At 33.2% G+C, this 21,790-nt stretch overlaps 2 protein-coding genes across 4 annotated transcripts; one reads left to right on the forward strand and one right to left on the reverse strand.

Moving 5' to 3' along the window:
• The first annotated feature begins 4,594 nt into the window (after positions 1-4,594).
• On the forward strand, positions 4,595-9,728 carry LOC107859657 (beta-catenin-like protein 1). The gene is made up of 8 exons (XM_047407110.1): positions 4,595-6,177; positions 6,890-6,971; positions 8,014-8,110; positions 8,292-8,355; positions 8,444-8,500; positions 8,618-8,655; positions 8,739-8,820; positions 9,393-9,728. The coding sequence occupies exons 1-8, from the start codon at positions 5,077-5,079 to the stop codon at positions 9,480-9,482; spliced, it is 1,611 nt and encodes a 536-aa protein (XP_047263066.1). The 5' UTR covers positions 4,595-5,076; the 3' UTR covers positions 9,483-9,728.
• Positions 9,729-9,879: 151 nt separating this feature from the next.
• LOC107859658 lies at positions 9,880-17,149 on the reverse strand. Of its 3 annotated transcripts, none has more exons than XM_016704735.2 (9): positions 16,992-17,149; positions 16,437-16,559; positions 15,165-15,725; positions 13,596-14,990; positions 13,191-13,515; positions 12,833-13,094; positions 12,530-12,746; positions 11,151-11,518; positions 9,880-10,440 (listed from the first exon to the last, which is right to left on the reverse strand). In XM_016704735.2, exons 2-8 carry the CDS (start codon positions 16,554-16,556, stop codon positions 11,174-11,176), a joined length of 3,225 nt encoding a protein of 1,074 aa, XP_016560221.1. In that variant the 5' UTR covers positions 16,557-16,559; positions 16,992-17,149; the 3' UTR covers positions 9,880-10,440; positions 11,151-11,173. The 3 variants fall into 3 exon arrangements, with proteins under 3 accessions (XP_016560221.1, XP_016560220.1, XP_016560219.1); XM_016704734.2 differs by lacking the exon at positions 9,880-10,440 and adding an exon at positions 10,505-10,835; XM_016704733.2 differs by lacking the exon at positions 9,880-10,440 and having other exon boundaries at positions 10,505-11,518.
• Between the last annotated feature and the right edge of the window lie 4,641 nt (positions 17,150-21,790).

Genomic DNA, 21,790 nt, shown 5'->3' on the forward strand with positions numbered 1-21,790 from the left:
AGGTTCATTCTTTCATTATCATCTTCTCCACAACAACAACAATCACAAAATCATCTTCCTCACAAGAAGAACAAAAAAAAAATCGAGGGAGAGAAAAGAGAATCGCGCAAGAGAGAAAAAAAAATCGAGAGAGAAACAGTATCGTGAACAGTGTTGTGAAAAGTCGTGAACAATGTCGATTTTTGGGTCCGATTGGATTTACGGAATTTCAGTTTTGGGTCTTAAATTTTTTAATACGGAGTTGGAGTTCGTCATTGTTGAGGTTCTGTTAGGAATTCTATAGTCCGGGCTTTCTTGATTTTATTATCAACGAAATCGATTCTTCAAAGGTCCATCTCTCAACTTTACTTTTTATTATATTGAAGTTGGTTAATATCGTGATTTTGTGGTGCGGTTTTGAATATTTCGAGCAAAATGTTAATTGTTGTTGTGGATATGAATGATTGGTATGCTTAAATATTTGAATCTTCATTGGGGTATGTGTTGTTGGTTTCGGATTTTGAAAAGTGATTTGATAGTCGAACTGGTTTAATAATGTGGTTAAAAATAATTTGGGGGATGAAATTGAGAAATTGATAAAAAAGTTAAATTTAGATTAGCTTTGGTTTATTGTTGTTTTGTTTAATTCGTAACGAGCATGAATATTGTTGGAATGTGATAAAATTATGATATGTTGAAATGGATAGGCGAGTGTTGGTTCGGGTAGACAAAAATTAGGAATAAGTTTTCTTGTGGAATGTTTGAACGTGGAATTTGTGTTGACCGGTTTGATTTTAGTTCTAGCATTTGAAACTGTATCCATTTAATCGGGGAATGCCCCGTGATCACTTGTATTTATTCGCCGGAAAATGCCTCGAAGTATTTTGTATTTGGAGGACGTCCGTGATGAAGGTCCGAGACATCGGGTAGCATGGGAGCGTAGTATAAAATTAGTGTAGGGTACAATAAGATTTACATTTTCGCATTCTTTTTCTATTTTGGACTGTATGATTGAACTGAACATTTTTTTTTTGATTTGTTTGCTTGATTGATCGTTTTATTTATGTTTGGTGTGGTTTATACATTCATAGTGTTCAAATTAGCCGATATACTCCACCAAGAGACCGTGGTCGAACCATGGGATCGAGGGGTGCCTAACACCTCCCCGTCTGTCAACAGAATTCCTTAGCCGAAATCTCTATTCGCGGATCAATTTTATAGAGTCAAAACCGTTTTGAAAAAGGATATCCACGGGTGACTTGGCACACCTGATTTATGCCAAGTGGCGACTCTGAGTTTAAATGTAAATAATCCTTTTCGAAACAAAATTTTCATTTTTTGTCACTTTAATAATGAAAACCCTTTCGAACTATAAAATCAAATCTTTTGGATTTGTGAAAAAGGGGTGTAACAGCTCTGGTGACTCTGCTGGGGATGATAATTTCATAATTCGAGCTTATTTTTGGAGTCGTATTGGCTTTGTTTGGCATTACGAATGTATAAGCATTGTTTGTGATTTTTGTTTGTGTTATTGTTATCACTTTTGTGTGTTTTCGTGCTCTTTGTTTACAATATTTATCATATGTGTTACCATTTTTATATCTGGCATCATGTGCATAACCCGAGTCATTTTTTCTGTAACAAGTCCGTAGTACACACTGTGTACATGACCTCTAGTTGAGTCACCCTTATCTTAAGGGGGAGTCGTTGGCTGGTGGGGAGTAGGTAGAAAGCAAAGCAGCCACTATCAACCATACGCTCCCCCGAACAGTCTTGTTAGTAAACCTCAACATAGGTCAGCCTTTAGGTCATGCTTGTGTGCATCATATTGAAGAACTAGCAGGACCCACTTGGCCTTTTGTAGGAGACTCGCCTCTAAAGCATATCTACGTGCTAAATGTTGCATCTTGAGGGTAACGTGATCATTTGACAGACTGATTTGGGGAAAACATGTGTTAGAAGTAAAGTGCGTGGCAGGGAAACATCGAAAAAAAAGAGGGAAAAAGAAAAAAAAGAGTAAAAAAAAAAAGAGTTTCGTAGCTTTTAGTATTCTTTATGACTTTTGTTTTTCACAATTCGAAAATTCAAAAAGATTTCTTTATTTTCTGCGCTCATTTGATCAAAAACCAAAACATCAAAAAGATTTCTCATTGTCTCCTTTATCATGCATTCAGAATTCAAAATTTTCAAAAAAAAAGATTTTAGAAATTTTTAAAAAAGAAAATGAAAAATGGTAGAAGTTTTGTACATTTCATATAATGAAAATATCAAAAAGATTTTTCTTTCATAGTTGTTGGTGTCAGTCTTATGTGAAGTGTCAAACTAAAAACTCAAAAAGATTTTATTGTTTTGCATCTTCTGTTTGTGGTCGCCTCTCTCAAGTCAGGGTTCAGTCGGTTATTTAATTCTTAATTGTCCTATCCGGACGAACTAAGCACCCCTGATTCTCCTCTCTCGGGAGTGAGATACGTAGACAACCTATTGTTGGTTCGGGGATCTTATTTGTAAAATTCAAAAAGATTTTCTTTATTCTTTATTTAGAGTAAGTGTTTCATATACATCTTTAAAAGAAAACTACAAAAAGATTTTTCTTTAATAGGTTCAAGTTTCATTTTCATAGAAAATTCAAAATCAAAAACCCAAAAAGATTTTCTTTGGTAATTATAGATTTCATTTTGTATAAGGATTTAAACTTGAAAAATACAAAAAGATTTTTGTCAATTTTTTTGACAATTTGTTATTTTCTTCTCTTCGAAGTTTTAAGAAAAAAAATGAAAAAAAAGAGAGTTTAATTGGCCATTTTGGCAAGACTTCACGAACTACGCACACCTGATTCTCCTCTCTCGGGAGTGAGATACGTAGGCGCCCTTCTCGGGTTCGATGATCTTTTCAAAAAATAAAAATAAAAATAAAAGAAAAAGGAAAATGGGGTGTGACAAGGCCTAGTACATTATGTTATTTAAAAATGAGAATTTTTTTTTTTTTTTTGCCATTCTAATTTTATGTATATGTCATATAATGACTATTATGATTTTAATAAATTATTAAAAAATGATCAATAAAGTCGCATATCAAACATAACGTAACATCCATATTTACAATACAATAATATTCAAGGAAAATCAATATCATCAATAAAGAAAAAACAAAAAATTAGCACTATTCTATTCAGAAATAATTCATCCGTAAATTAAAAAAAAATCAATAAAATAATTAATTCAAGTGAAAGTAATTAAAAATTCTTCATCAACAAATTTAAGAATATATAAAATATATTTATATCCATCAATCATATTTATCAAAATATATTTTCTCTATTCAATCGATTATGGTTAGATAAACTTATTTAGTTCGTGCTTGTGATATTTTTATTCAAATTTTAGAAGAATAACAATCTTAATAATTAGTTTGTTGTTAATTATTTTATCAATTTAATACATATAAATTATTTTCTCAAACATTTGGTTGTATGTTAGTAGGTAAATTAGTAGTTGAGTGATTTTGATAATTTTTAAAAGTTATGGGCATAGAATCAATTTTAAAAAGACTTTCAAAAATCTAAAAAAAAAATTTAAAAACACATTACCAAACACAACTCCAATTTCATCTTCAACTCCAACTTCAACTCCAACTCCAACTCCAAAATTTTTTTTTATGGCCAAACGGCCACTAAGTGTCCGTTTGGTTTTGGTCATAAGAAATTTTTATTCCTTTTGGATTTTTTTCTGTTTTATTTTAAAAAGTGGGGTTTGACAATAAGAAATCCAAATGCAATTTGAATTGGATTGAATGTTTTAACAATTTTTTACTCATACTTCTCTTATAAAAATACAAAACACAATTGTAATTTATATTCCTGACCAAATCCAACTCCAAAGAAATTCCGATTTTGATGTCCAAATGCCTACTAAATAGTAGTCTCCACTGGGGACTCCCCCAGCAATTTTCACGGATTAGAGGTGTAGAAGTATCAAACAAAAAAAGTTCAGGGGGTGGAAACCCAAAAATAATTTTGTGTGTGAGAACCCCTTCTACTGCTACTGTTACACTCTCTTTGGATTGTGGTTTCTCATAATATGGTATGGTCTGTACCATGAAAATCCTCATTTTTTTGAACCATCAATTTGATTGTATCCCATAGTTTAGTTATTTTTTTTTAATTATACCCTTATATAATATTATCTAATCTTATTTGCCCTTTTACCCAATATTACTTCTAACTCTATTATGTATTTATTTTCACCTGATTTTTATTCAAACTGTAAATTTCTCATCATAGAATATCTTGTATTTCGTATGTTTACCTAGTCAATCATTTGTTCTTTTGGCATTCATTAGGCTTCTTGGTAATTTGAAGCATCTTTTCACTGTGATATTTTTTTTTTTTTAAGGTAATAACTGCATACAACTTTGATGAACTCCTCCTGTGCCCTTTAGCAGCCTGCTAAAATGTTATGGGTAAATAGAAGGCGAAGGAAAAGAGAACTAGAACACGGAAAGTTCAATTTTGAGTTAGAAAGGAAGCACACATATTCTGTAGTCAAAATAACTTCGTTTGGTGACAAAAATTTTATTAATATCAAAGTGAAACCACTTGTTTCTCAAAATTGAAAAAAAGAACAGGACTTAATACTTGTAATTTGCAAGAGGGAGCTATCACAATGTAAACTAATTATAAGCAAATACATATCATTATAGAACAATTTGTTTAGCTAGATTATCAGTTTGTTCCATTGTCTAAAGTCTCTACTCTCTACGCATGATATAACTAGTAAAAGAAAAGTTCAGGTCTGTATTGCATATGAAAATCTTTAATTTCAATTCTTCCTTTGCCCAATCAAGTTTTCTTTTATTAATAATTTTTTATAAATTTAAAATTTATAACAATTAAAAATATTTTAATAAATTTATTTATTACAATATAGTATCATACATCAAATCAAACAAAAAAATTATTACTACATCAGAATAAAATATTATATTATATTATATCATATTATACTGTACCATACGTATTATATTATATTATACCGTACAAAACCATGACAAACCATTTCCAAACAAAGGCTTAGGAGCAGAAGGGTTTTGCCAGAAGCAATGGAAGCAGCAAAACGCAAGCGAAACTCTACCGACTACGACGACGATGAGTACGACACTTCCAAACCACCACCACCAGCACCGCCGTCCTCTTCCGTCGCAAACGGCGGCATCGACCTTTCACTACTCGAAGCCTTAGAAAAATCTCAACAAAACCCCGTCGAAGCTCTCGATATCAAAACAGTGAAAAAACTTGTCCTTGCATTCGAACGTCGTCTTAAGGAAAACATTGCTGCACGTCTTAAGTACCCTGACCAACCCGAAAAGTTCGCCGATTCCGAAGTGGAGCTCCATGAAGAAATCGAAAAGCTTAAAATTCTCGCCGGAGGACCCGAGTTTTACCCGGAAATCGTTAATCTCGGTACTATTGCTTCTATCACCAGCCTCCTTAACCATGAAAATACTGATATTGCTGTTGATGTGGTCGGCTTGTTGCAAGACCTAACTGATGAGGATGTTCTCGAGGATAATGACGAGCCGGCGCAGGTTTTAGTTGATGCATTAATTGAGAACAATGCGTTAGAGTTGCTCGTTCAGCTTCTAGGAAAAATGTCCGATTCCGATCCGGATGAGTCTGCGGCCATTTATAGTATACTCGCGACTGTTGAGAATTTCATTGAAGTGAAACCGTCGGTGGCTGAACTTGTCTGTGAAAGGACGAAGTTGATTAAGTGGTTGTTGACAAAGATAAAAGTTAGAGAATTTGATGGAAACAAGCAGTATGCATCGGAGATTTTGGCAATTTTGCTGCAGAGCAGCTCGGTGAATCAGAAGAAATTAGGACAATTGAACGGCGTGGATGCGTTGTTACAAGCTGTTGCAATGTATAAGTCGAAGGACCCTAAGACACCGGATGAGGAGGAGATGGTGGAGAACTTGTTTGATGCGTTGTGCTGTTTGTTAATGCCTTTGGAGAATAAGGAGAGGTTTGTGAAAGCTGAAGGAGTAGAATTGATGATCATTATAATGAATCAGAAGAAAATGTGCTATGGATCAGCTATAAGGGCGTTGGATTTTGCAATGACTAATTATCCTCCAGCATGTGAGAGGTTTGTGGATGTAATGGGGTTAAAGACTGCTTTTCCTGCTTTCATGGGTAAGGCAAGTCAAGTTCCCCTGCACTTTATTTTTTGTTACATTTGACATTGATGATAATGATATTGTTGATTCTTGTAGTCACCCACAATTGATTTTGGGCCGAGACATAGTTGATTAACATGTTGCTTTTTTTGGCTGAATGGATATAGAGAGCTCATATAGTAGACCACTGCTGGTTTATGCTTGAGATATAGTTGAATATGTTTTGATTAGTGGCTAGTTTTTTAATCTCTCCGAACAAAATGGATATATATGATTCATACAGTGGATCCCAACTTATTTTGAACTGAGATATAGTTGTTTGATTGACTAATTTAATAATTTTCTCGAAGATAAAGATTGTTCTTATAAACAACTCTTGTGGTAGGATTAAGCTTCTTGATGAATGGAGTAGGGTACTAGTCTTTCTTCTTTGCAGATATGACGGTAATATATTTGATTTCTACATAAGGATTTATTGTTGTTTGTATTCTTCCCCTATCAAGTTGTTACTTAGCTAATAACTTGGCTAGTTGTTGCATAACAACAATTTTAGTATCATTTTTGTTTGTAAAAGCAATAGTATTTTAATGAGATATGGTAGTTAAACAATAGTATTTTGATGAATAGTTTCTATTGCTTGATTAAAAGAGTTCTTTAGGAGTATTTGGTGTTTTCATAGTTTCTTCTATTATTGACTCATATGGCTTATTATACTTAAATGTTTTGTTATCAGCTACCTCTGAGCAAAAAGAACAAGAAACGCTACAAAGAAGAACTGGAAGAGCGTCTTGTTTCACTAGTTGCTTCCTTATTTGGTAAGTAGGATAGTTAACTGAGAACAATCTTATCTTAGAAGACACAGGTATTTTGCTGGTCTTGACATACTGAATATGGAATTTGTGTGCTTGCATTTGTGGTAAAAGAGAGATGTTCTTTCCTCCGTGATGCCAATTTCCTTTCAAATTTCTCCCAAACCCCATGCCATTGCCCTACATCATTTCTTCTACCACCTTGGGCTTTCCAAGGTATGTAGTAGGAAACTTTTTTACATTACTGCTAAGCAAATTCTTTAGTGTGAGCATGGACATTTACCAAAATGCTGCTGTTAATTGAGATTAATTTGGAATCCAGAGACAGCTTCGAACTCGAGAGAATGATTCTCGGATGCAGAATTTGTGTCTTGTCAGCTTCACATGACACCATGGTGTCCTCAGCATATATAAGTTGTGGTTTGCCTCCAACTGATTCTCATTAACACCCAAACACAAAAACCTTTGCTCACAACTTCTTGCTCTCGCAAGCTTAGATTTTCTGATTAATCTGTGTTACTTTCAAGCATTTTCCACAGTTAAGATCCTTCTAAACTATTCAGACCTGAGAATGGGTTTGATATCATAATATTCACATTAATGCAATGCTTCTAACATTATATAGTTCACTAGGCATTTTTATCATTTTTGAGCTCAAGTCTCTTGAGGTGTCCTGATAATGCCACTTATAATGGCACAAAACCCTCTTTGATGGACATGAAATTTGCAAGGTTAACCTAGTCTTCTTCACCTTGGGGTTTGTCTGGTTATATGTTTCTTAATTTGGTGACATCACTAATCACTTCAATTACAATTTACATCAAAGGACTGAATATGAACTCTGCTTCTTGGTAGAAATGAAAAACTCACATCCTCAATTTTGTGGGGGGGGGTTGAAACTTTTTTTTTTTTTTTTTTTTCATTTAAGGGGCAACACCTTATAGTTGCATATGACTGCATTTTTTACAAGGTAGATAATTTTATTAATAATGGGAAATCTCCCGTATACCTTGGATGTGACTGCCTTAATTTCAGTTTGCTGTTACAGGAGGAATCTTAAGAGGTTCTAGAAGGGATAGATTGTTAAGTAAGTTCGTGGAGAATGAATGCGAAAAAATTGACAGGCTTATGGAGCTCTACATGAGGTGAATGTTCATGCAACATATATCTAAGTACCCTGCAATATGTCCTTCCACTATTCAAAAGAAAAGAGTGGTTCTCTTGAAGCTGATAGTTTTTTTTTTGGTTACTTCGCTAGTTTTAATATAGCTTTTTTTTGGTTACTTCGCTAGTTTTAATTCTTTTTATTTTGGGGGGCTATTGCAGATATTCCAATAGAGTAAAACTTGAGGCTGAACGGTTTGACCGGCTTGAACTTGATGATTTGGAGGTCTGTTTACTTCTTAGACTCTGCTCATCATTATGTCTGTCACTAAAGCATTTTATTTATATTGCCATTATGTTTAACATGTTTGTAGATGGATGAAGACGAGAAGTACAATAGGAAGTTAGAAGCTGGTCTTTACACTCTTCAGGTCAATGATCTGTTGCCCTTTTTTTCCTTTTTAACTTATCATTTCTTCTACAAGCACATTGCCACTTCAGATCTCTGGCATTCTTATTGTCATCTCTTTTTCTTCCTGATCCTGCAGTTGATAGCTGTTATTCTGGGTCATCTTTGGACCTCTGAGTAAGTTCAGGAACCTGGCATACTTTTCTCATTAGTTTGGATATATCCGAGTTCCTCCTGCATAATTGTTCTTTTTAATGCAGACATCCTCGAATCAGAGCAAGGATCGACCTTTTGCTAAAGCAACAAAAACTGACTAAGCAAGATGTAAAAGATATACTCCAGGTGTCTGTTCGTGACTTTCTTTTCTGTTCGTGACTTTCTTTTTCTACAGCGCTATTCCCTCTTTTTAATGTGCTTGTGTTTGCTTTCAAGTTATAGTTATATTATACACCAACTTATCCTGGATTCTTCTACTTCTCCAGAAAAAATGAAAATTCTTGGATACATTTGGAGAAAAGGTTTAACTTTTTAGAACCAACCCCTCTAGGACTCGTAGCCAATTAGTGCAAAATTCAATTTTTAGCAACATATTATTCACATCGGTCTTTTTATCTTTCACTTAGGATTAAGTTGAACCCTTGTCATGCTTCGATATTGGAATATAACTTTGGTCTTGTGGTGTGGTAATTTCTGAAGATAGGTCTAGAAGGAAGAAATCCTTGATAACTTTCCTTGTCCGTCTTCATGAATAGTGTGTTGATCTATTTAATGAAATTCAAACTAGTTTTATGTGAAGCTTTTTTCTTTCCTATAACGTAGTTCACTTTGCCATCGTCTCGCCTAGACTTCCCTTATTCTAAAGAATACTCGATTTAAGTCTATTATGATATTTGAAGTTTATACTTGCGGTGCAGGAATATCATGACAACATAGGGGATCTGGAAGGGCCAGAAGAGAAGGAGAGGGGACAATCAAAAATTCAAAGGTTCATTTCGGCCCTTTGACCACAATGTGGTTAAAAAACACAGGCTGTATGTCAATTCTGGCTATTTGAAATGTGTATTAAGATGGTATCCTGAGTTGTCTACATTTGGTCATGTGGCTATATTCATTGATGTAATGTGTAAGAGCTCAGAGCTACCACCTGTTACCAAGGGTTAACATTTTTGACTGAAAATTTGTTTGTATTGAATGCAACTCACTGTAATTGGCATTACTTCAATCAGTAGTTTTACCCAGTGCAAGGTCCATATGATATGTGAGCTTTCATCATCCCAAACCTGTTGCTGCTAATGGTCATGCTATTCTCTTTAGAAAAACGCCTTCATTTTTAGTTAACTGTTTGTTCGAGGTGAATGAGCTATGCTTTGTGGTGAATGAGCTATTAACAAAATGCTCATTTCCCATCATGAAGTGTTGCTAATTTTACTAACTCGTACATCATTCATGTGAACCACAAAGATTGCAGTTGAAAAAAAGCATATGTGAGTGAAGCTTCAGAACTATGGGTTGATGTTTTCAAATAAAATGTATGACCGAGATACCAGTTTTAAAACTTGAAGCCAAAATTTACTAGGTAGGGCTCTCTGCACTTGAGTGCTTGTTTAGCAATTTATCAAATACGAGAGGACTATATTTAGTTGAATAGGTCTATTTACAGATTTTGGTAAATAAAGTTGTGCTAGCCCTATAATTGGGCTGCACTTATTAGTTCCAACTAACACCGCCACCAACAACATGCCCCAATGTAATCCTACATGCAGGGTCTAGGGATGGTAGGGTGTATGCAGGCCTTACCCCTAACACTCTGGGGTTAGGATGATAGACCCTCAGCTCAAAAGAAAAGTTATTGAAGCAGGGCTGTCTCCGAGTAATGTCACCCATTGCCTAAATGTTTGGATTTGAATCTCATGTGCTTCGTTTCTTCTAAACAACTTTGCTTCAACAGCCAAAAAGCTCGACCTATTTTGGCAGAAAAGGGAAATTTAAGTGAGTACAAATTGTGAGAACTTTGGCTAATGACAACTGCAAACCAAAAGTTTGGTTAACTTCATTAATAGGATAGCTGCAAACTGAGTATACTACATAATATTCTATCCCCTCATCAAAGATTTCCCCTTTCCCCATTCTAAAATTGCATGAAACTAATCTTATCTATGCACATTAAGGGAAGTTTCCCCATACTATACCTACACGTAACTAGTCCTATCTATGCACATCAAGAAGACCAAGTCTCAAAAAGTTGTATCATTTCCACATCTCTACAAAAAATGCCCTTGTAATCAATCTTGTATATATCATGTATGCACACTTCAACCACTTCAAGCCATCAGATGCTCTAACCACAAGTTTGCTACCTGCATAGAAAGGTTATTAAGCAGATAATTCCGCTTTAAGGCAATCAAAAAATCAATTTGGATTTCTGGATTCAATATGCTTAGAGCGGTCAGATGCTAGGATTGAGTATCTGATGTTACATGAACTTCCTCAATAACTACTTTCTTAAACTTTTCTTGTGTTGTCATTCAGCAATTGTGTGTTCCAGAGTCGAAAGATTTTATATATTTCATCATAAACATAACTGTATGTACATTAACATAGATTTGGGCTCAGAGGGAATTTGGAGTCTCATGAACACACGCGAAGACATGCACTCTTCATGATAAACCTACCTGATGTGACTTTCAGCAGATGGCTACAACTCATCCTTCAAATGAAAAGCATCAAGCTGCTTGCACAAGATGAACATTGGATCCAGGTTTGGTATCTCTGTCAGTGGCCAAATATCCCAAACCCTCATGACATCTACATGGCTTGAGGTTTCCATAATAGTCTCAAAAGTCAGAACAATATGAAGTATCCCATTGACAGGACAGAGCTCAAAGAGTTGATTAGACACCCCAATTAAGACGGTAATATGTTCAGTGCGAGGCCATTGCGAATCACTAGAAAGCTTCATCAATACGGAAATTGCTTTCTTACGGATTTCTATGCTTTTAATTTTCTCCATTGCTTTCCAAAAGTTATCATCAACACTTACCTGTAAATGAAACAGACGAATCTTCAATTTAGTCCTGCAACACAACAGGGAGACAGAACAACTGACAGAGATCAAACAACTCCCCTCTCCCTCTTTGTTTGTCCTAATTACTAGACTCATTTCCTCAAAATGAAACATCTTGGCTCCAAGTATTCACAACTTACATAAGCACAGCCATGTATCAATTTAACTTTTAGGAAAGTTCTTGAAGAATCTATTTCACTTTCACACTGACAACCAACCTTCGCATAATCTCCTCTAGCCCCCCACCCCCGGCTCATTCTCTGGTCTAATCAAATGGCATCTTCATAATTAGGATGGAAGGAACTCTAGTAATGCCACAAAACCGTTGATGCTCATGCTATAACAAACAAAAATAAATTTAAACTTGACTCCCTGTAAGTACTTAGTTCTTCTTCTTTATGTAGAGAAAGCAATTGCTTACACTGGTCTTTATCTATGACCTTAGCTCTAGTCCCCAAGGAGTGACAGTTTGTTAAAAGAATCTACAAAAAGTAAAAGGCTTACTTCCTCCACCACAATTTATATTGCATTCTTTGTATAAGTTCCAATAATCAAGTGATAATTTACATCCAAAAATGTTGGATGCTATTCCAGTGATAACTTATTTTATACAGTTTCCACAAAATTTTAAAAATGTAATTCTATTTTTGTTTAATCAAAGTCTAAAATTGATTTGAATATTTTTCTATAAAACTAACTTCCATTGAGATATTTCTCTATCAAATTTCAAACATTACTTAATAATATTATCTTCTACTCTTATGAAACAGAAAATCAATAACATCTTAAATTTTGTGTCCAGCCTAGTAGTTGGAACTTCCCTATAAAATCTTGTTTTAACATATCCAAAGACAATGAGTAAAAATACATTTTTTGAATGGATCTAGAATAAGTAGAAAGGCATTGCCAGTTGATGGATCTAGAATAAGTAGAAAGGCATTGCCAGTTGATTTAGGAGAATTTGCTTTAGAAACTCAAAGAGCATACCTTCCACCTCGTTCCTTGAAAAAGTACTGAATAAAGGCGTATTTTAATGTCAAGGATGTCAATATCTACCAAAGCAGCTGCCATAGCTTTCACCAAGTCCTTGTCATTCTGGGCATCATGGAAGCAGCCCCTAACCCTGGCATCATGTACAAGTGTCTTCCAAACAGAACCACTGCTTTTTAATGTTGGTTCATTGCCAAATATCCAGAGGCAGTGCCTGCAAGAAGCAAGCTTTTTTACAGAACCGCAGACAATCCCCTAGAGAGTGGAGTGTTAAGACAGAATCTTGAAAAACAACAATACCTTGCTCTAGTTAGTGTTACATTAACCCTTTGACTGTTCGAAAGGAAACCAATTGATCTGTTCGCATTGGAGCGTACAGCTGAGATTATTATTACATCCTTCTCACCTCCTTGAAAACCATCGACAGATCGGACATCCACAGAGAAGTCACTCTCATCATCAGTGCTATACTTAGTTCCAAGGTTCTCTTTAATTGCAGCAATTTGAGCATTATAGGGTGATATAATACCAATACTTACCTTTTCTCCTGAGTAAATGAATCCTGTAACAGGAAATAAAATCAGAAAATCGGTAATTTAGGAAATGATATAATGTGCATCTTCACTTGATAATGCCATCAAAATCAATCTTAGTGTACCTTTGAAGAGGTTGGCAACTACCTCACAAACCACCGCTACCTCTACCATGTTTTTGATGCTATGCCCATCAATAACTTCCTCATTTCCACATGCTACATTGATAAAAGAATAAGAACCATAAATTTCACCTTGAAGGAAATGCTTCTGATATCCTGTACTTCTGACATTTGGAGCATCTATAATCTGTTTCTGGTAGAATTCCCTGTTCGGAAATGAGCTTATTGACGGCTGCATCCTATACTGAAGATTAAGAAGGTATTTCTTGAATCGCAGAAGTGCCAGCCTCTCAAACAAGCTCCGCCCAAACTTAGCTTCCTCGCAAACCTAATTAGAAAAGGACATCTTACTTTCTAACTATGAAGAATTTTTAAATTTAGGTACCATTTAAAGTAGCACATGCCAACCTTGCTTTTAACCATGGCAGGCAGTTGCCACTCGTCCCCTATGAGTATGGCATGAAGGAGACCAGGAATCTGTAAGGGGATAGTTGACTCGCATTCTTTAAGCTGAGCAGCTTCATCAATAACCAGCAATTCAGCATCTGTCTCATGCAATTTGAAGGAGCTTGAAGCAGTACAGAAAAGCAGGCAGGCATTTTTCAAAATTTGTTTTTTAATTGAAGACTCATCTTCAGGTTCGAAAAAGCTTTTAGGAAGGGATTTGAGTATCTTAAGGCACTCTTGCTTAACCAATTCAACATCAGAAGAGCTGCCAGTCACTCGTCTCTCTACTTCTTTGTTTCTAACAAAGATTTCTTTTAAACTTCTACCATTAAAGGTAACACTTTGCAATAAACTACTAAGTGAATGAAGCAAGTTTACAGCTTTGATCATGTCTCTTGCCACCATCACAGACAGGAGTGAAGTTGGCAAGTGCATGACAAAGTTAATAACATAGAAAGTAAAAGCCTCCAGTTTGCAATTTAATCTGCTTATTACAAAGTCCTCAAAATTTAACCTTGTTTTAGTTTGATGAGAATCATTACTACCCTTTCTCGGAACAGACTTTGAATGTTTCTTGTTCCGACGAAACCCTCTGCCAAGATGACTTTCATCATTCAATTTTATTGTTTTGGCGATTACTTGCCCAAGTCTCTTCTTCCACTCGTCTTTGACGCCTTGAGCATAAAATCTCTGTGATTTGTCCTCCTTATTTTTCAGGCTTTCTTTGCGAAGAAGTTCATTCCCTGAATCGCTATCATAATTAGCATTATTATCATATTTTTGATAAAGTTCGGCATCAGCATCTTCCTCTTGACCATTTATGGAATAGAGCTGGTACAATAGTTCAGTGTCTTCAAGTAGTGATATCAGATACTGCAATGAGTATTTCCAGCCGGAGGCAGGAGTAAAGCACCTTGCTAGAACTTTAGCACGATAATCAAGAAAAATATGAAATAGCTCATCTTGGTTATCAATATCCATTCGTTTTCTGTTTCCAAACAAAACTAAATCTCCAAGACCATAAGTCAAAAATTCACGTGATTCCAGCACAAGCTTCAAAGCTCGTCGAGAAACTTCTAGGACTGCAATATTAGTTGGAGCACAAGTTACTGTTCTACAATTGAGGCTCAGAAGTAGAAACAACAGTGCACTAACAGTCTTCGTTTTCCCCGTTCCAGGAGGACCCCAGATTAGCTTAGCCGTGTTCTCGTGATGGCAATACTTTGTTGCGAGACAGTTCAGAACTGCTTCTTGTTGGGAATCATTAAGATTGATTAACCAATTAGATGCAAGGATTTTTGATCTGCAAACTCTATACACTTCCCCTTGCAAACATAGCTTACACTTTTCCTTACCCTGAAAAGCAATAGAAGAAGTCAAATATTTCATGTTATGATATACAGAATGAAAAATTAATGACTTGAAAAATTTGGTGATGGAAGGTCATCTAATGGTAACGTCAAAATTCATGGTATCATTTTGGTAAGACTGTTTGAACAGAATTACAAATGAGAAAAGCATGAAGCTTACAGTCACATAAAAATCAGGTTCCAGTGTTTTCTGAATAACTTTTGAGTTTTGCTTTTCCAGCCCCAATCTCAATGAATTCCAAATGCGTGCATTTGTTGTCGTATTTATAAGAGAGACCAAGAACAAAGAGTCCTTCATATGTCTTTCCCTGATGCCCTGGTCCATCAAGAAGGGTCTCGATGAGAAGACCTTGATCTTGATATAATCTTTCTCATATGTCACTCGTTGAACAAGAGCAATTACATAGGACATCGTGGGTCTGTTCAGATCATCGACACATGTTGGTCTTACATCTGTAATAGCAAAGAGATCCCCCGTCTCAGGTTCATATGATCTACCATCACCACTGCTATCTTTCTTTTCCACCTCAATAACGTATAACCATTTATCAGATGGCTTTTTACCCTCCACCTCCTCAATAGAAGATATTTTGCAAATAGATGCACTTGCCACTTTATCAAAGCTAGAAGACAAATCAGCATGTGTTTCCTCTATAAGAGGGAAGATGAACGACTTCATGTACAACGCGATGGACTGAAATGTCAAAGGGATGTTCTCCACCTATAGGATAACTCAATATCATTCGACTAGAATATACTTAAGATAGACATCCAAAACAAATATGCTCAAACATCAGGGAAGCTAATGCACAATTTTGCTTTTGCCTTGACATAAAAATTATGAAATCTTCATCGTCTACATTCAATGTGCAAAATTAAAAACATCAGTTATATTAGCAGTGCTACCTCAATCACATATTGATACAAAAGTTTAATGTAGCCCGTTGTCCACATTCATGACTAAGAAGTACCATAAGTACCAAAAATGTTGATAATCCACATTTCATATGCCTATTCCCATAGCTGCCCTATGCATTGAAGTCGATCATCAAAAATGCACAACCCAGCTTGTGAAAAAATAAAAAGAAATTGTCTAAACGAGACACCTATCCGGTCTAACAAACAACCAAATTACAACAAGTATCATGTTGCATAAATACATACAACAGAAACATACCCAGTGTAGTCCCACAAACTGGGGATTTCCATAAATACATACAAGATACATAAATAGATTCACTACCACAAAGCATAGTGGATGCAATGGTAATCCACACCTACTGACTTGAAATCTGGAAAATACTAAGTAAAAAGTAAAAAACCTTGTAACAACTGCCACCAAATGAAACATTCAAGGGATGGAATTAATAACTACAACATAAAACCAAACAGTGATAAAATCAGACAAGGGCAAAACATCAGTAAAACAAACCTTGTCCTTGTAAAGGTCTTTGTTAAGGACATCCTTAAAAGACCAAGAAAAGATAATATCTATAAGGCTCTTTTCAACAAGAATGGCTTCACCATCGTCATCAGTTTCCATTTCTGTCATATTCTGCAAAACCCCATTTCATGATCACTACAGATAAATCAAACTAGCAAAAACAGTGTAAGCATACACAAGCACTTCTACATCATATTAACTCAAAAACCCATTTCATTTTCTCCCTTTTCTTGCAAGACCCCATTTCATTTCATTCTAGCAAGTTGCAAGACCCCATTTCACGATCACAACTGATTAATCAAACTAGAAAAACATTCTACGCATATGCGAACCATTTCTAACATATTAAACAAAAACCCATTTCATTTTTTTCCTTTTCTTGCAAGACGCCAAGACCCCATTTCATTTTTTTTTTCTCCTTTTTCTTGCAAGACCCCATTTTAATGATCACAAATTCACAATATATGAAACAAACTAGCAATGTTCCTTGTTTTAGCAAATAGAAAAATTCAGACACGCAGAGGGAGGGACGAAGTAGTTAACTGTAAAGCAGGAAGGATAACTGCTGCTTCCAAATAATAGGCAGTGATTCTTCTTGTTTTTCTTGGAAGAAAGGACAGTCAGCAGCGCTTTAACAGTAAAGTGACAAAGGCACAAATTATATTAAGTGAAAATTAGTCCTTAACTTTTACCACAATTGCGATTTTGTCGCCAAACTATGTCTGTCTTGTTGGTTTGATAATTTGATGGTACTAGGTTCGTTTGGTGTGGGGTATTAAAACAAATTAATATCCGTATTGCGCGGGTATTTTAGAGAAAATAAATCATAAATTAGTATTTTGGATCATACTACAATTTTTTTTAATTATTTTGTCACTTGTGAAGTTCAAACCATTTTATACACAATAAGAAAAACAAAATCATATAAATTATTGAATTAGAAGATATGAGTACTCCAAGTTGCATATATTTTTTTCGAAGATTTCATATTAAATCATATAGTTATCCTAATAGATATTGTAGGTTTATTCATTTCAATTCTTTCTCTTAAACTTTCACATCTCCCCCTTCACAATGATCTTGTTCTCTATTTCTAAGACTATGTTATCAAATTTATGAAAGAAATTTTCTTCAATTTTTGTATGTTCACCATCTTTATCTACAATGTCAATCAACACTATTGTCGTTCGGCGTTTAGGGTCCGTTTGACTATACGATATGAAATAACAATTTCAAATCACGATATGAAATTATTTGAGATGAAGTTACAATTTTATTTGGACATGCAATTTGAACTCTTTAAGTTGTATATGTTTCTTATAGACATTAAAATCCCACAGATTATAAAAGCTATTAAACATTACATCATTAAAATATCAATCTATTTTACTTCGTTGGTGTAAAGATTTATATATAAAATTATTTTTAGTCTCATCCCATGAATTAAATTTTACAATTGAAGTCTCTTGCACTAATTTTATTTACTTCCATTTGCACCTACATAAAATTGCAAACGTCCTTGCGACTTAGGAACTTAATTGACTTCATGAAATCACTACTTTTTGAATATGTAAAACTCACACCTATATAAATCAACAATACATCATCTATGAAGTTGAAGCTAAATCAATTCAATCATTAAGAAAATCAAGATAACAAATAGTGGCTATATATATTGCCGAGTTAATGGTTGGTGTCGTTGAAATTGAGAATGTGAGATTCTGAGAAAATTTAAATTGACTTATTTAAAGTATTTTTAAGCCAAATAAGCTTTGTATGCACTTTTATATTCCTTCCGATTCATTTTAATTGTCCGTCTTATTATAAATACAGATCATAAATTATTATCCACTTATTGAATCAAGATAAAATTAGTAAAATTTTCAATATTATTTAAAAGCATAAATAAATGTATATGCTCCTATTCATAAAACTAAAGATAGTATATAAAGCGAAACTCTTTTTGCGAAATTTATTTTCATTTCAAAATGGGCGTGGAAGTTAATATTCATGTTCTGAAGATTTTTATTTTCTTTTTATTTTTTATTTTTTATTTTTTAATGTGCAATATATATAAGGATAGCTAATGTGCAGATTAGTATATATTTTTTCATTTTAATTATCTTTTTTTTAATAGTTGAATTATTTTTAAAAAAAAATTGTAGTTTTTTGGTGTTGACAATTGTCAACCTAGTAGTATTTTATAGAAATATGATTTTACCCAAAGAAATTTTTTACCTAAAATTAATTTATGTTTTTAAACTGTATTTTAAATTTGAGAACTTCTTAAGTTTTATATTTTGGCATAGTATAATTTGTAATTGCAACTGTCTCTTAGGAGTATTATGTGAAAATAAAATTTCACAAAAATAGCCTTAAAATTGATTTGTGAATCTGTGTTTTTAATTTATAAGTTTTTTATTTTAAATTTTAGCAAACATTATCATAAGCAGTTATAAAAAGTAATTTTTAATTTAAAAACTTCTGCAATTAAGATAAGTGGAAAGTCATAGATAAAAAGTTGAGAACTCCTACAATTACGAAAAGAATTTTTTTTAGATGTATCTTTTTAAAAAAAAAAATTAATTCGATCTACTTTAATTCAAGAACAGAAATTAAAGTAAGATTAAAATGATATTCACTCATTTTTTTTAGAAAAAATATGTCCAATCTTTTGTCAACTTTGAATTCAATATTTTAGTTAATTCGTTTTAAAATTAGAATATTTATAGTTTATGTAATATAAATTCTGAAAGAGTTAGAGAGTCAAATGTACATATCAAAATATATAGTTATATTGTTTATTTAATGTGATATGAAATATTAGGATAAAATATATCTTTTCCTTCTGAACTTGTTCTCCAAACTCACTTTAGCACTTAAACTTAATTTTTGTTTGTTTACCCCTTAACATCATTAAAGTGTATTTATTTCACCACTCAAAACTGAATACCACTCTCACAACGAAGAGTGAGTTACACACGCATCATGTCAGTGCTAGGTCATTGCCACGTAAGAAATTAAGATTTAAAAAAAAAAATCCTGCACACGTACTATTTTTATGTATTTTTGTTTTAAAAAGCAAAAAATATATATTTACATATATTATATATATATATTAAATTATATATACATATATATATATGTATGTATTAAATAAAAAATTCACCCCCCCCCTTCCCCCATTCTTTCTCCCCTTTCAGCCCACCCTTCCAGCCCCCCTCCCCCGTTCTTTCTCTCTTCCTGCCCTGCCCCCACCCTCTCCTTTCTTATTCAAACACAAAAATATTTTCATCAAGTTAAAATTATTTTTTTCAAATTATCTTATTAATAAAAAAATTCAAAAGTAAAAATTAAAAGAAATCTCATTGATAATAAGTGATTCAAAAATAAAATCATCAATTTAATTTAATTTTTATCTAAATTTTAAGGGAGTTGGATTGAAGGTTGAGATGGTGTTCAATGGAGAAAATTATTCAATAGTGTTTTCCTGTTTGTTCTTGGGTGGTGTTAATGGAGGAAAGTGAAAAAAAATTAAAGGAAAGTGTTGTTTTTGGGTGGTGGTGTTAATGGAGGAAAGTGAAAAAAAATTAAAGGAAAGTATTGTTCTTGAGTGGTGGTGTTAATGGAGGAAAGTGAAAAAAAATTAAAGGAAAGTATTGTTCTTAGGTGGTGGTGTTAATGGAGGAAAGTGAAAAAAATAAAGGAAAGTGTTGTTCTTGGGTGATGGTGTTAATGGAGGAAAGTGAAAAAAATTTGAGGTTGTTAATGGAGGTTTGAGTGTTGTTGTTGATGATTTGAAGAAGAAAGAAGAAAAAAGTGTCCATTTTTTATTTTAATTTTAATTTTTAATTTTTTAATTATATTTTAAATATAAGATTACTAAAATTATTTTTTTTAATAAATAAAAGCGCCCCCTTTTTTAAAAAAAGCCACGTCAGCTTTAGGGGTCAAACAAATATACTTTAAAGATATTAAGGGAGTAAATAAACGAAAGTTAAGTTTAAGTTGAGTTTGGAGGACAGGTTTAAGGGAAAAAAAAATGTCTTTTCTCAAATATTAAACACTATACATTATTGTCTATAGTATTTAAAGTAAATATCACATCAAACATTTTGCAATGTAGTCATTAATGAAACAAAAATATCAATACTAATACAATTAATATTACACTACAAAACAACCTATCTTTTGAAGTTGAAATTTATTTTTTCTGATGAACTTTGAGAACCGAACCAAATAAAAAAGGGCTCCAAACAAAATCTTACAATAAAAAGTGGAACCATTTGATGTGTAAAAATAAATAAAATCAAAACAATCTGACAATATATTAGTCCCCTATGTACTCAGTTAAGGATAAAATTATTGACTATCACATTAATTTGAAAGTCTCCTATTTTCTCTTCATCTCATCATTGATCTTTTTTTTTCTTCATCTAATCATCGGACAAACTTTTAATGATATAGTATAGTTTTTTTGTGACTAAAATATCAATCATAAAATTAATTTTAAAATAGGTGTGATAGAAGATATTTATCTTGATGAGTACATAGTGAGGAAAAGAATAAGACGGAAAGAATAAGAGATTAGCAATGGAAGAAGGAAGAAAAAGAATGGACAGTTTATTTTCTATTGGATAAGCAACTAAATGAATTCATAACTGGTCATATAGATGTATACAGATAAGAAGATTTTGAAAGAGAAATTGACTTGTAGTTGAACTTTAGGAGTAGTTGCTATAAAAAAAAAAAGAGTAAAAAAGGTCATTTATTTGCGGTAAAATTTAGGAGCAGTTGCTATAAAAAAGAAGAATTTATCTTTACGTTGCAGTTTATATTTTTTTTTCTTTTTTTAATGTGCAATTTACGTAGAGGTGATGGTCATTGGTTTTAAAATTATCATTTTAATATTTAATTTTTAATAAAAAATATTTTTTATGGTGTTAACATGTGATATTTTTGCCTCTATTATTAGATATAGATAGATAATTCTGGGATAAATTTTTTGGTGCTTTGTTTTGTAGTCAAGTTTGGGATAACTTATCTCGAGACTAACAAATAGTACCGGGATAAGTTATCCCACCTTTTGGGTGGTATAAATAATCTCAACATTATTTAACTTGGGATAAAATCATAATCCATAAATGACAAAATCAACCTCCAATTATCACTTTTCATATGTATATATATATATATTCCGTTACTTTACTACTATGTAAGAGAGAAATGTGAAATTTTGATAATCTTCACATTAATTTTTTTTTGTCAATTTTATTTCTAATTTAAATTTTAATTACTCTATAAATTTTAATTCATTTTGGTTAATTTGAACAATTATATGA

This window comes from Capsicum annuum, chromosome 2, assembly GCF_002878395.1.
Source record: "Capsicum annuum cultivar UCD-10X-F1 chromosome 2, UCD10Xv1.1, whole genome shotgun sequence".
NCBI lineage: Eukaryota > Viridiplantae > Streptophyta > Magnoliopsida > Solanales > Solanaceae > Capsicum > Capsicum annuum.

Coding starts and splice junctions, on each gene's coding strand:
- LOC107859657 (XM_047407110.1), top strand. CDS start 5,077: ATGGAAGCAGCAAAACGCAAGCGAAACTCTACCGACTACGACGACGAT. Junction 8,111..8,291: donor CTTATGGAGCTCTACATGAG/GTGAATGTTCAT, acceptor GGGCTATTGCAG/ATATTCCAATAGAGTAAAAC. Junction 8,501..8,617: donor CTGGTCTTTACACTCTTCAG/GTCAATGATCTG, acceptor CTGATCCTGCAG/TTGATAGCTGTTATTCTGGG.
- LOC107859658 (XM_016704735.2), bottom strand. CDS start 16,556: ATGACAGAAATGGAAACTGATGACGATGGTGAAGCCATTCTTGTTGAA. Junction 13,516..13,595: donor CTGCCATGGTTAAAAGCAAG/GTTGGCATGTGC, acceptor TTTTCTAATTAG/GTTTGCGAGGAAGCTAAGTT. Junction 11,519..12,529: donor TTCAAGGAACGAGGTGGAAG/GTATGCTCTTTG, acceptor TTTCATTTACAG/GTAAGTGTTGATGATAACTT.